Source organism: Gambusia affinis, linkage group LG02 (genome assembly GCF_019740435.1).
Source record: "Gambusia affinis linkage group LG02, SWU_Gaff_1.0, whole genome shotgun sequence".
NCBI classification, from domain to species: Eukaryota; Metazoa; Chordata; class Actinopteri; order Cyprinodontiformes; family Poeciliidae; genus Gambusia; species Gambusia affinis.
In genome coordinates this window covers 31,499,610-31,512,232 of record NC_057869.1, presented here as the reverse complement: position 1 = coordinate 31,512,232, position 12,623 = coordinate 31,499,610, and the positions used below count along the sequence as shown (strand labels likewise).

At 40.2% G+C, this 12,623-nt stretch overlaps 2 protein-coding genes across 2 annotated transcripts; one reads left to right on the top strand and one right to left on the bottom strand.

The window, feature by feature from the left end:
• Positions 1–1,053: 1,053 nt before the first annotated feature.
• shcbp1 (SHC SH2-domain binding protein 1) lies at positions 1,054–9,314 on the bottom strand. The gene is made up of 13 exons (XM_044143115.1): positions 8,989–9,314; positions 6,992–7,177; positions 6,807–6,922; positions 6,513–6,721; positions 6,347–6,442; positions 5,648–5,878; positions 5,390–5,567; positions 4,213–4,333; positions 3,413–3,544; positions 2,494–2,612; positions 2,208–2,294; positions 1,800–1,938; positions 1,054–1,709 (listed from the first exon to the last, which is right to left on the bottom strand). Exons 1-13 carry the CDS (start codon positions 9,131–9,133, stop codon positions 1,405–1,407), a joined length of 2,064 nt encoding a protein of 687 aa, XP_043999050.1. The 5' UTR covers positions 9,134–9,314; the 3' UTR covers positions 1,054–1,404.
• A 335-nt stretch (positions 9,315–9,649) lies between these two features.
• tssc4 (tumor suppressing subtransferable candidate 4) lies at positions 9,650–11,562 on the top strand. The gene is made up of 2 exons (XM_044143103.1): positions 9,650–9,759; positions 10,340–11,562. Exons 1-2 carry the CDS (start codon positions 9,715–9,717, stop codon positions 11,216–11,218), a joined length of 924 nt encoding a protein of 307 aa, XP_043999038.1. The 5' UTR covers positions 9,650–9,714; the 3' UTR covers positions 11,219–11,562.
• The last annotated feature ends 1,061 nt before the right edge of the window (positions 11,563–12,623 follow it).

Here is a 12,623-nt window from a genome sequence, read left to right as displayed (position 1 = left end):
GTGTAACCAAAACCTAATTCTATTTTTCAGTCTTTTACAATTCTAGTACATTTTCTTTTTTTATGGGAAGAGTGAGAATATTTATGATAGCTCCATGAAATGAACATCAACTACATCTGATATTTCTTAATGTAAACTCCATCTCAGGCTGCACAGTGGTGCAGCTGGTAGCATTGTTGCCCTGCAGGTATATGTAAGCTAGAAAATAGTATGTCTCTTAAAGTAAAATTTCTATAATCCAGGTTTATTTTACCCAGAAAATATTTGACATGCACTATAGTCCTAAATATTTTTCTGGCCCACATGCCAATCATTACGCTGTACATCATTGTGAAACCTGCACCACTAAAAAAAATAAATAGTGATGACAGCATTATGCTGTTGCTCAGAATGGACAGGAAAATGAACCTTCAAGCCAATGTGTTCACACTCTCTTCCTCACCTTCCAACATCATTCCAGTGTATTATTTACTTAAACTGAACATAAAATCCCAAAAAAATACACTGACCTTTGTGGGCTTAAGGTGTTGTAAATATGTTCAAACAATATGAATACTTTTGAACTTTAAAACAAAACAAAAAAAATTCTAAGACCTTTTTCTTTCTTGACATTCTTCAATATGCTGTTTTTTTAAGAATTAGTTTTCAATGGGCAACTCTGGCTGTATGGTAGAGTAGTCGTCTTGCAATCGGAAGGTTGTAGGTTCGATTCCAGCTTCCACATGTCGATGTGCCCCTGGGCAAGGCACTGAACCCCAAATTGCCTACCGATCTGTGTAGCGATGTATAAATGTGTGTGTTTGAGTGCGCGAATGGGTGAATGTGTCTCTAGTGTAAAGCGTTTTGAGTAGTCAGTAGGACTGGAAAAGCCCTATATAAGTTAAGTCCATTCACACATATGAGGATAAATCTTCAGTGTAAATCAGCTCTTCATCCAATAACCCTAACCCTAACCCTTGTCACCCTTAATTCTGAAACTTCTAAAATCATAAAAATCAGTTTCACCATAAAGGTTTCAGAAGCCATCAGTACATAGATCCTTACTAGAAAAAGTTCAATTTATAAATAGATTTTTTATTAAAGGTCAGAACACCATAACTACCATCAACATGACAAGTTGATTTGAAAATATTAATCCGTCAAGCTTTATCAGCTTTATCCTCATGCTGATAAAAGCAGCATGAGGAGCCTGAAAGGAATAATTTAGATAAAAAGATTTGTGCAAAGTCAAACTAGATTAGTACTGAGAACACACTGTAGTGTTACAAACAGAATGCAATACCTCCAAGAAAACATTTTGTCAGTGTTCTTTTCAAATCTGTAATCAAGACAGTAACGCCAAAAAATGGGAATGAGAACTAAAAAGCAGATGAACTTCCTAGAATTAATTAGCCAGAGTGAAAGTCAGTAGAAAAAGATTCCAAAGTCGCCCTTTCCATTCCATTTGAACTGATTCCCCTGAACAGAAACAAAGATCTGGTGCTCCATCAAATCCTGAACCGCTCGGCTGCAGGACACTTCCTTGCTTCTACTCAGCTGACGACCAAACTGCCACTTCCTGCCGGCAGCGGCGGCAGCAGCAGCATCACCGTCGCTGCTGTTGGTTCCCGCTGACTCCAGCTGGGAGGCAGCAGACTCTGACTTTGCTGCTGACGGATCTGGAAGAGCCTCCTGCTGCTGGTCGTCAGCGCTTTGCACCGCTGGGTCTTCTGGAGACAAACAGAAGAACTACAGATGAGCTAACTACTGATTCTACCAAGACAACCATCAGAGCGTCAAGCACAATGAGACCTGCTGACCTTCACCCTCACAGGACTGGACCCTCTGCTCCTCTCCAGTACCCGGTTTAACCAGAATCACACCGTAGTCCTCATTGTTGTGGATGATATTGTTTTCCATGGTGATGGATGGCATCCCATCCAGCTCATTGGCAAAGTCCTGCATGTCCACACACACACACATTATATGGATCATACTTCTGAAAAGAAAAATTTATATTAGAAAGCAGAGATTCGGTGTTACAGAAAGTGTGTGTTCTAGTTTAAATGATTAATTTATGGATAAACACAGACACACACACACACACTTTGGTCAACACCATCTGTAAAAACTATTCACAGCACATTTCAACGGATTGCAGAATTTTGTTTGTATAAGAAAGTTTTTTTCTTTTAGGCTGAAAGTCGGAGGGAATCGTGACGCCTCACCTTGATCAGGACTCCGTCCTTACAGTGATGGATGCTATTACTGACCAGACTGGAAATGCTGCCAGGATAAATCTCCACACCTGCCCCCTGCACAGACATATGACTGACATCATCAAGACCAGCCAATCATCAAACAGCAAAAGACAGAGTCTGTGATATGGAAGCCGTCTGTTTAACAAAGACAAGCCGGAGCCGGAGCAGGAGCAGGAGCAGGAGCAGGAGCAAGAGCAAGAGCAGGAGCAGGAGAAGGGGGGCTTCCTGTGTGATCGGTGTGTGATGTCCAAACCTTGGAGCCATACAGGTCACACATGTTCATGGTGAAGCGGGCAGATGTCTGCACAATCACGCCGGTAGTGTCGCACTGCAGCACACAGTTCTCCATGTTCAGAGTGCCCTGACGTACACCTGGTCATCAATCGACAAGAAGATTCAGCATTTTAAACAACACAGGGGTCCAGGTACATGACACGTCAGATTACTGCTGATGGAAAAGCCACTGTTTCAGTTTTGATGTTTGTTCTGCAGAAAATGATCAATCAGGTTAATTGAAGAACAATACTAATATGCAGGATATTACATAATTTTTAAGAAAAGCACTGAAAATTAAAAATATTATTTTTAATTTTCAGTGCTACCATTTACACTGGAAGAATAACCAACTAATGTTAGGTGGATTAGCTAATATTTATTAGCTGGTAAATTAATCAGGCCATCTGCTGGAGTAGCAGCTCATCTGTTTGAACTTATATAGCTCATTGTTCATCCACTATAGCTTTAAAACAGCATCAACTTTATAAACGTTACTGAAACATGCTATATCATGTTTTACTTGTAAGCAAAGGAAAAGTGTGGTATTTGCCTTTCAGTAGACTGGTTAGACTGGTAGTGTGAGGTAATGGCTGAGGAAACCCAGTTTCTTCAGAAAGAACTTCAAACTGGTGAGGAGTTTAATCCTGTTCTGATTTCTGCATTTGAATGTTTTCAAACAACAATTTGTACTGTTGTACAATAAATGAAGAGATTTACACCAATTTAGTTGTACTTCTAAAACAAACATTGTTCCAATCACATTGTGGTCATTGTTTGCGTTGAAGCAATTTTCATGAAAACTGTATTGACAAATTTTGCACTGAAGTTCCAAGACTGTCTATAATCTTAAACAAACTGGACTGAATGAAGTAGCAGCTTGAATATGACCAACTCACACAGAATGCCTTCAACAGCATCATGCTGGATGAACTTGATGTTGGACACTCTGACGTCGGCTCCTGCGGACTCCACAAACGAGTCGCCTTTGTGTTGGTTTTCAATCACAACTTCATCAGGGAATCCAAAGCCTGGCACACAAACCAAGAGATCTGTTAACACCCAACAGTCCTCCGAATGTTGAACATGTCTCAGGAGACACTAGCAGCGGTCTTCCTGCAGCAAGTTCACCAACACATCTACTGTCAACCACTGGAACCTCTTCACATCTGGCCACATTCCAATACAGTGGAAGCAAAGTGAAAGATACATCCTCCAATCCTTTTATACTGATGTCAATAAATAATATCCTGTGAAACAAATTGTCATCAGAAATCACCTCTAATTTTAACGCCCACATGTGTCTAACAAACACAAGTGTGTTGATACAGAACATTATTAAACAGACAGCAACATGAAGACCAGCAAACACAGCAGCAGGTCAGGAAGAACGCTGTAGGTTTTAAAACAATATACCAAGTAGAAATTAATCGATCCAATATCATTATCTGTATCAATCCCAATATTGAAAAATTCTAAATCAGGTATTGTTAAAAATGTACTCAATCCATAAGGACAGATCTATTCAGTCTAACTGTATTCTAAGCAACATCAAGCTTTATTAATTATTTGACATTATATTTAGAATTCCTAACAGCATTTCTCAGAACGTCAGTGTTCACACCAACATGGACCTGCTTCCTCTAAAGGGTACAATTGTCCCAAAAAGTGTTTCCAACCACACAGTGTGTTTTCTTACCTTCAACAGTGATGGAGTCTGGTATGAAGATGGAGCTGCTGACTCTGTAAGTTCCTGGAAGAATGATGACCATGTCACCCTGATGACAGGAATCCACGGCTGATACTGGATCTCTATGGAACTGCAGACATCATATGATTCATCCTCCCAAAGCGAATAGACTGCCCTCGTGTGTGTGGGCATGCGTGTATGTGTGTGTGTGAGGATATCAGCAGAAACTGTTTAGCACAGAGATGGAGGGTTGATGATATGGGCTTTGCTTTGACCTTTCTATTAGCCAAAAACTAATCTGTAAACAAAGCATTCTACATTCAAAAGTGGGCTGATCTGCTCAACTCATCAATATAATGACCTCAGATAGGGCTATAATGATTTATCAGATTAGTGGTGATGAATTTACTACTGAAATTATAATCTTAAAAAAACCATTAGCTAGAGAAAGAGTACTTAAGATTTTAATTAAGATTCTGTAATTAAGCCAAATCTTCTTCAAACCTTAAGCCAGAACTCATTAAGTGTCGGTTTTAGCATCTGAAAAAATATCTGTTAAGCATCTTTTTCAATATAATTATTAACCCGTTAATGCAAAAACTCTCACCAGATCAGCCACCCTGTACTGATGTTCAGCCCAGCAGAACGGACTGAGCTTTTCTCATGTTGATGTTAGAAAGTTTTTTAGCTGCAGATGCTTCCTTTACTGCAAATGATCCAGTGTTCTCTAAAGAAAAGCTGTTATGACATTTTAGGAAACAAAATGTTTCTCATCTTATTTAAAACTAATTCAACTGGTTATTTAACTGCAACTTTTAAAATTCCTTACATGTCATAAGGACACTACTGTCTTCTTGGACCTATTGACTTGCAGGTAAGTGTTTTCGAGTGAGATTAAAGGGGTTACTATATTCCTAATATTGTATAAAAAATACTTGAGTGGTTAAATTAAAAAAATCTTCAGAATGAGAATTTCTTTTTATCTGATTAATCATTAAAATCATCAACTACTAGAATAATTGTTAGCTGCAGCCCTGGTCCCAACCACAGCTAATCTACAGCAGAATGAGTGAAGAAGTTGATTTAAATGGTCTAATCAGAAGTGAGCTGGGTCAATCTTTCTAAACTTCCTGTGTTTCAGCCACAGCAGCTGACCCTGCTGCGGTCAGCATGTGTGTGCTCTCACCTGGATCTCTGTGTCGTCAGAGGAGCTGAGCGGCAGGAGGCGTGCAGTAAGGAGAGACTGCAGCTGGATGGTGTTGCAGCAGGCCGTTACCACGTGAACCACCTTCACACCAGACTCTCTAAGTCCACGACTCTGCACACACTGCCGTCTGGAGCTGCCTTTGTAGGCCAGCACATACCTGGACAGGTGCAGAGGGAGGTCAGGGGTTTGTTGTGTTCAACGAGAGAGAGGGACAGACGGGGACAGCGAGGGACACACCTCAACAGAGGGTTCTCGATGATCTGCAGCTTGCGTTTAAATGTTTCCAGCTGGTCGTAGAGCTTCAGGCCCTCCACCATGGACACATTGTCTATCTCTGAGTCTGAGTCGGCGCTCAGTCCGCCACGCAGCTCTGAAAACTGCTGGAAGCACTGGGAGCAGCTCTGCAGCAGGGACTGGTACTCTGCAACCAGGCCAGCTGGGACTCTGTCTTCCAAGATGTCGTAGTAGCTGCAAGAGGACATCAGCATCAACTAGAGCTGGACAATAAATCAATAACAACATATACATGTGATCAATATCAATAGATAATATGTCAGATAGAATTTTTCATAATTTCACTGAACTCCAATCCAAAACCACATAGCACTCTGGGCAGAAGAAAGGCTAGGAATGATCAGCTAAGCAAAGTCGGTGGCATCAACTAACTAACTCACTCAGTCACCTAGCAACAACCTGTTGATCAACATACACAGTAGCAGTTTCTTGTTTTGCCATGATGCCTCATAAAACTGAAAACTGTGGCTAAAACAGGAAAGGTCTCATCACCAGTTTGGTCGAATATTTCAGATATTTAAAACAAAAAACTAATTATCCATTTTGACTGATACGGAATGCTTATATTGTGATATGTTTTCCGGTCAATTTGCCCAGTTTGAGCATCAACCTTCACATTCAAGAAGTTCAAGTTCTGCTTACAGTCTGAGACGAGGCTCCACACAACGAACAAAGTAGTCAAAGTCATCGTTCTCATCTTCTTCATCCCACTGCCTCCAGATGTGTTTGTAGAAAAACCTGCAGACACGAGAAGACTCTTAGTATTGTTCTGTAATACATCAGCCAGGTCCAATTCAGAGCACCCTACCTCAAGTGCTCAAGAGTGAGCGCCGTCTGGTCAAAGTCTCCCGACTCGTTGTAGAGCACCTGCAGCTCCAGCAGGGGGACTTTGTGCTGAGTCGCCTCCAGCAGAGAATTAAAGGATTCCTCTGTGATCTCACAGCTTCTGATTTCACACTGCAGAGGCAGCACCAGCTTCACACACGCCTTGAGGTCATTCAGGTCCAGATCTTGCACCTGAGCTCCCCAACAGAATCCCATCAACAAGACTGCTAGCAACAAATGTGATGGAGGTGAAGCCGTCTAAATGAGCTGCTCCTACCTCCACCACCACATCAAAGACGTCAGTGCTCCACAAAGCCATCCAGTCACACGGCTCCAGCGCCTTGTCCAGGTAGTCTGCTGTGAAGGCTTTCACCTCTGAGGGCTTACAGTCCCCTGGACACCAACAAACATGTAAATATTCCCAGAAACATGGCGGCTACAATGTAGTGGTGGCAGAGTTACCGAGCATGTAGTCTTGATATGCCTTAAACCTCTCGTAGAACAGCAGGCTGCCGGTCTGGAAGGTGTCGGGCAGACTGGAGCTTCCTCCTCCATGCTGCTCACATCTCTGCAGCTGGGTCCCCAACTTCTCACTGCTGAAATGATCTGTGCCACTGTCGTCATCACTGTCCTCGTTTAGACTCAGGGCTGTGGACGGGGAATCACATTCATTTCATTTTTATTTGATCCATTTGTTTATTTAATTTATTTATAACTTAAAATGAGCATGTCACATGTAAAAGTTTTGAATGAAGAGTAGTTTGAAGAAAAAATATATTTAGTCTACCCCTTCTCTCAGAAGTCATACTAAACATCAATCAACCATCCATATTGATAGATTTTTAATCTTTATGATCATCACTATGCTACCACAAAATATTGCGATAAGATTCTAAGTCTATATTTCCCACCCATATTAGACTTTGTAATTTGCTGGCTTGAAATTGACCTCCATCTCTTTAAGAAACTCCTACTCTTTCCAACACTGCCCTTCAGCTCATCATTACAACACTGCTCCTCAAATAAGATATTTACAGCTGTTTTTAGGAGCTTTGTAGCTAATATAATGAGCCCAGAAGATGTGCAGTTCCACCAAGTGTTTGCTAATTGCTGCTGCTGCTAGTCTGGAGGAGCAGAGTGGGGAAAGTGTGGGGGGTGGGCGCTCTGTGGGGCGGAAACTGAGCTTGGAGACTGCAGCTCCATGGAGGAGCTTTGTGGAAACAGGCGGTGCCTTGTGAGGGCAAACGATTAGGCACCTCTAAATGGCTACCAGGGGAAATCAGAGCATTTCTCAAACATGCATGAAAGAATATAGGCGGCAATCCAAGTTTGTTTTTGATGAAGGAATAACATTATAAAAAGCTCAAATATAGTCACTTTTACAATCCCCTACAGTGTTAGGGGAGAGGACAGCTGAACTACTTGTCATCACAAACAACCAGAGCAGCCTGGACAGGTTGCTCCTCCCCAAATCCAGAACAGACTCAGAAACTCCTTAGTCCTAAATGGCGTGGGGGTGGGATCTGGAGGGGCAGAAGAGGTAGCAAATGCTACTGCTAGATTTCATATTTTCCCTTTGTTTTATTTATCTTACTTATCTATATTTTTATTGTACTTTTTAATTTTCATACATTGTGTTTCATACATATTTTTATATCAGTTTCGTGCTGTTGGAAACTGAACTCCCCATAAGAACCTTAATGAGGGATTAAAAAAGCTCTATCTAATCTAATCTCTAACCTTTAATGTGGAGGAAAGCATAACCAGGAGCTAATAAATACTGCAATTTCAATGTAGACAGAGTTAAAATAAGGATGGGAATATCAGTACCCCGTTGTCTTCCTACAGAAGACAACGCCCCCTCCCCCCCCAAAAAAAAACAAAAACAAACAAACAAACAAAAAAACACCTAATGAACTCCCTGTAGGACATGGTACAAAAGCAACACTATGAGTCACTCTAGTTTTACTATTAATCCAATTTCCTCCAATGAAAATTCAATGAGTGAAAAATAATTCCTCTGCTCTCTATGACAATACTAATACTAATTGTATTACTTTTACTAATACTAAGACTATTTTCTTAAACGGGTGGACAGCTGTTTTCTGACTCTTAATGGAGACAGATTCTGAGTATAACATAAAGTACCAGGGCCACAGGGAGAAGTACAGTTTGTTCTGGTGACAGAGACACTTTGAGTGTAACGTCCTTATAGTCAGTCAGTATAATGCCAAGTAAATCAGGTAAAGTCTCAAAGATACAAACATATAAACACACAAATACTAATTTAACCGTCAAGACACTATAAGTTACGTCAAGACACACCAGGTAACATGACCGAATCTATTTAGCTGCCATTAGCTTGGCACTCCTATAGTCATTTTTACAGCAGAGGGTTGTACCTAAGTGATTTTAACCACTTTAGTGTCTAAAAGAAACAGTGAAAGCTTTCCACAGACCTTTGGTTATATGCAAGAGGCTGCGCCCCGCTCCGGGAAGACCTTCCTCTGTTTCTTCCGCTTTAACGGCAGAGTGCAAATCAATCACCACCATGTCCGACATGTCACTGACTATACACGCCGTTTCCTGGATTTCCTGCTCCATGGATGCGCTAAACCCCGTCTAATACAGTTCTTAAAGGTGCTCGAATCTTTCCTGATTTACAAACACTAGACTACCAGTAGCATCCACCCTGCTGTTTTCAAAATATCCCGGTCAGAGTTCTCTCTGCCAATCCGGAGCCTTAGCCAATCGTAACTCCTACCACTGAGCATGCGCACAATGTTCTCTTTTGAATAAACATTTCTTCTCCATTTAAAAAAACGGACCCCCCCCCCAAAAAAAAATAAAAAAATAAAAAAATATTTATATATATATATATATATATATATATATATATATATATATATATATATTTTTATATATATATATATATATATATATATATATATATATATATATATATATATATATATATATATATATATATATATATATGTATATATATATATATATATATATATAAGTTTTCTTGGTTACACTAAGAAGAACATAATACTATTAAAATGTTTTATAACATTAAAAATACACCCGGAAGTTGATCTCCAACGGTGGCGAAGGTTTGAAGTCACGTGTTTCCGGTGGATCAATTTTTCTTCCTGGTTCGATGTAGCCACTGACTATGAATGTTAGCTACTTCTCTGACTACTGATCTTACAGCCAGCAGTCAGGTAAAATGTTGCAAAATCATTTTATGGTCTTGTAAGAATCAAGGGATGGATTCTGGATTTTGGATTCTGTGAGTCCAAACGGTGGAATAAGACGCTAAATGTGTTAGCATTTTTATGCTAGCTGTACTCCCCGCACAATGCCTTGAATTGAAGCTGTAGCTGTATACACAGCGGTTGTTTATTTTGGTCCAGCATATGGACTCTGTGATTATTAAACAGTGTAGCAATGATATGTGTGGGGCCAACTGTGTATTAACTGTAAGGAACAATCTGACATTTCAGAGTTGAAAGAAAAACATAGCCTGTATGTTCTGCTAATTAATCTCTTTGCCTCTTAGCGTTTCATTTACACAAATATGTTAGAACTAAACTGCTTTTAATTTGTGGACGATTAAAAAAAGAATCTATTTAAAAATTAACGTTTTGAAACTACCTATGTTAGAGAGATTAGAAATTAATATTTGTTCTATGTTTGGCCCATAATAGTTTGCTGTTGACATAAAATGGACCACTGATGAAAAAGTACAGTACATGTTTTTATTTTTCAGCAGTTTTAACTCTCTCTCCTGTCCCCATCCAGTTTCTTGTTCAGTCAGGTCTCAGTGATGTTATGAAGATGTCTGATCACAGAAACATCAGACACCACAAGGATGATGATGATGATGTGTTAGAGCTTTCAGCCAGCGATGAATCTGAGCCTGAAGAAGCACCAAGAGAGGCTCCGTTTGACCCAGAGCTGGATCACAGTGATGAAGACGGGGAGGTGATGACTTCTGTTTCACCTTCTGCTCCCGCAGCGCAGAGTTCTTTCAGTCTTAGCGGAGCAAGTTCAGGCTTCTCATTCCGCAGCCGCAGCATCTTTGACTGCCTGGACAGTGTAGAAAAGCGCTCTGTCACTCCGCGGAACCAAGGAAACTCAGCAGAAAGCAGGAAGACCAGTCACCCTCCTTCCACTTCTCCCATACCACAGAAGAAGAGAGGAGTCCCAGACTATCTGGTGCACCCCGAGCGATGGACACGCTACAGCCTGGAGGATGTAGCAGAGAGCAGCGATCAAGACAACAGGAGAGCAGCTCACCAGTTTTTGTCAGGTCTGCATCAGGAGACAAAAAGTGATCCTCGCTGTGACGTCCAGAAGAGGATGATCTTCTCCAGACCAAAGCGGCTCTCGAAAGAGCAGGTGGCTGTGCAGCTGCCACCTGATCTGCAGGAAAAGGAGAAGGCGTTACAGCTGAGTCACCTGGCTGAGGAGGATGAGGATAATGAAGGCAGAGAAAGAGCGGAGGTTGGAGATACAACAGAAAAATCAAAACAAGGAAAGAAAAATAAAGAGAAAAGCATGGGTGAACCTGTTCTGGATGAGGAGAATGAGTTAAGTGAGTCCAAAGTTAACTTCACTTCCTTCAGGAAGACTTCGGCAAAGAACTACAGAAGAAATTCTGGAGAAAAAGAGGACTGACTTCTGAATGGATGCAACACTAAAGGTTTTCTGACCTGTCAGACAGCAGTACTCCTTCGGCACAGAGCTTCCATTTCATCCAATCATTTCTTGGGTGGAGCACGCATGATGGATTCATAAGATGATTTTACATTATTTAGAGGAAAACTAAGAATCCTCTTTTCTTGTTTTTACAAATGAAGTAAAGCGTTAAGAAACTTCATTGTTTTAAGCATCTGTAAGTGGCGTAGTGTAATTCTAACCAGATTTGACGTGTCCTACTACTTAGAAAAAAAGATTAAAAATGTTCTTTTTTAAAAATTTTTTTATTTTTCAAAGTAGAATAAAAGTTCCATACTCCTCAAGCTGTGTTTTGTAAAGAAATCTGTTTAGTGTACAACAACTCAGTTTACGTTTGAGAATAAAAAAAGTGTCTCAAATGGAGCCCAGATTTAGTAGAATATTGTAAAAACACTGCAGTTAAGATCACATAGAATGTTAGGAATCAGGTATCAACACCAGAACTGCCGCCAGACGTAGTTTACAGCCATGTTGTCTCACAGGTTTTACAAATCATTCACTTCTTCTGTCAGTGTTTGAGCTTTTCTCCTGCAGATTGCCCAGAATGCTTCCAGTGAAAATATTTGAGAGGCTTCTTCAATGCTCAGTTAACTGAGAGTTATCAGAATATCATCAATGTAACTAGGCAACTCAAGAACTACTTCATTTTTTAACTTCAAAATTAGAGTCTTAAGTCTTAATTTTACAAGATGATGTTACACTAACAGTCCTTCTTAGACAGGTTATCTCAGTATTGCAACGTCATAAGTGAGTTCTCTGATTCTTCCTGCAGTAATGGTGGTAAAACAGGTTTGGTTATTACTAGTGTTACAAGGCATTTGTTAAATGGACTCCCTCTCATGGGGCAGACAGATACCTCACACTCAGGGTGTGCTGCTCTCAACACCTGCCTTTTAAATGCCCACCTGATACTCCACCAAAAACGCTTGCAGAGATACAGATGTGAGTGTGAAGACAGAGATTCCTGGTTGTACAACATCAGTGAGGATGAATAGAAGATGAATTTTAAAATGGATCAGGAGACGAACTTGCAGAAGATGGTGGCATCAGTGTCATAGTTCTTCATCCACCAGACACCCACTGTGGCTGATATCATGAAACATGATATTATTGAGTCAGTTTTGTGTTACTAACTTTTCAATAAGATTGAAAAGTTAATTCAATTCAGTAAATACACCATTAGATAGATCAAGTATTCACAGACTGTTTTCCAGCCTTTATTCCTGTTAATGATGTTTTATTTTGTTTAAGGCTAATGAAAACACATTTAAAAGTTAGACCAAAAACATTTTATTACAGAAATGTTGGCTTAATTAAAAATATGTTTAATACTTGTTGTTCTTTA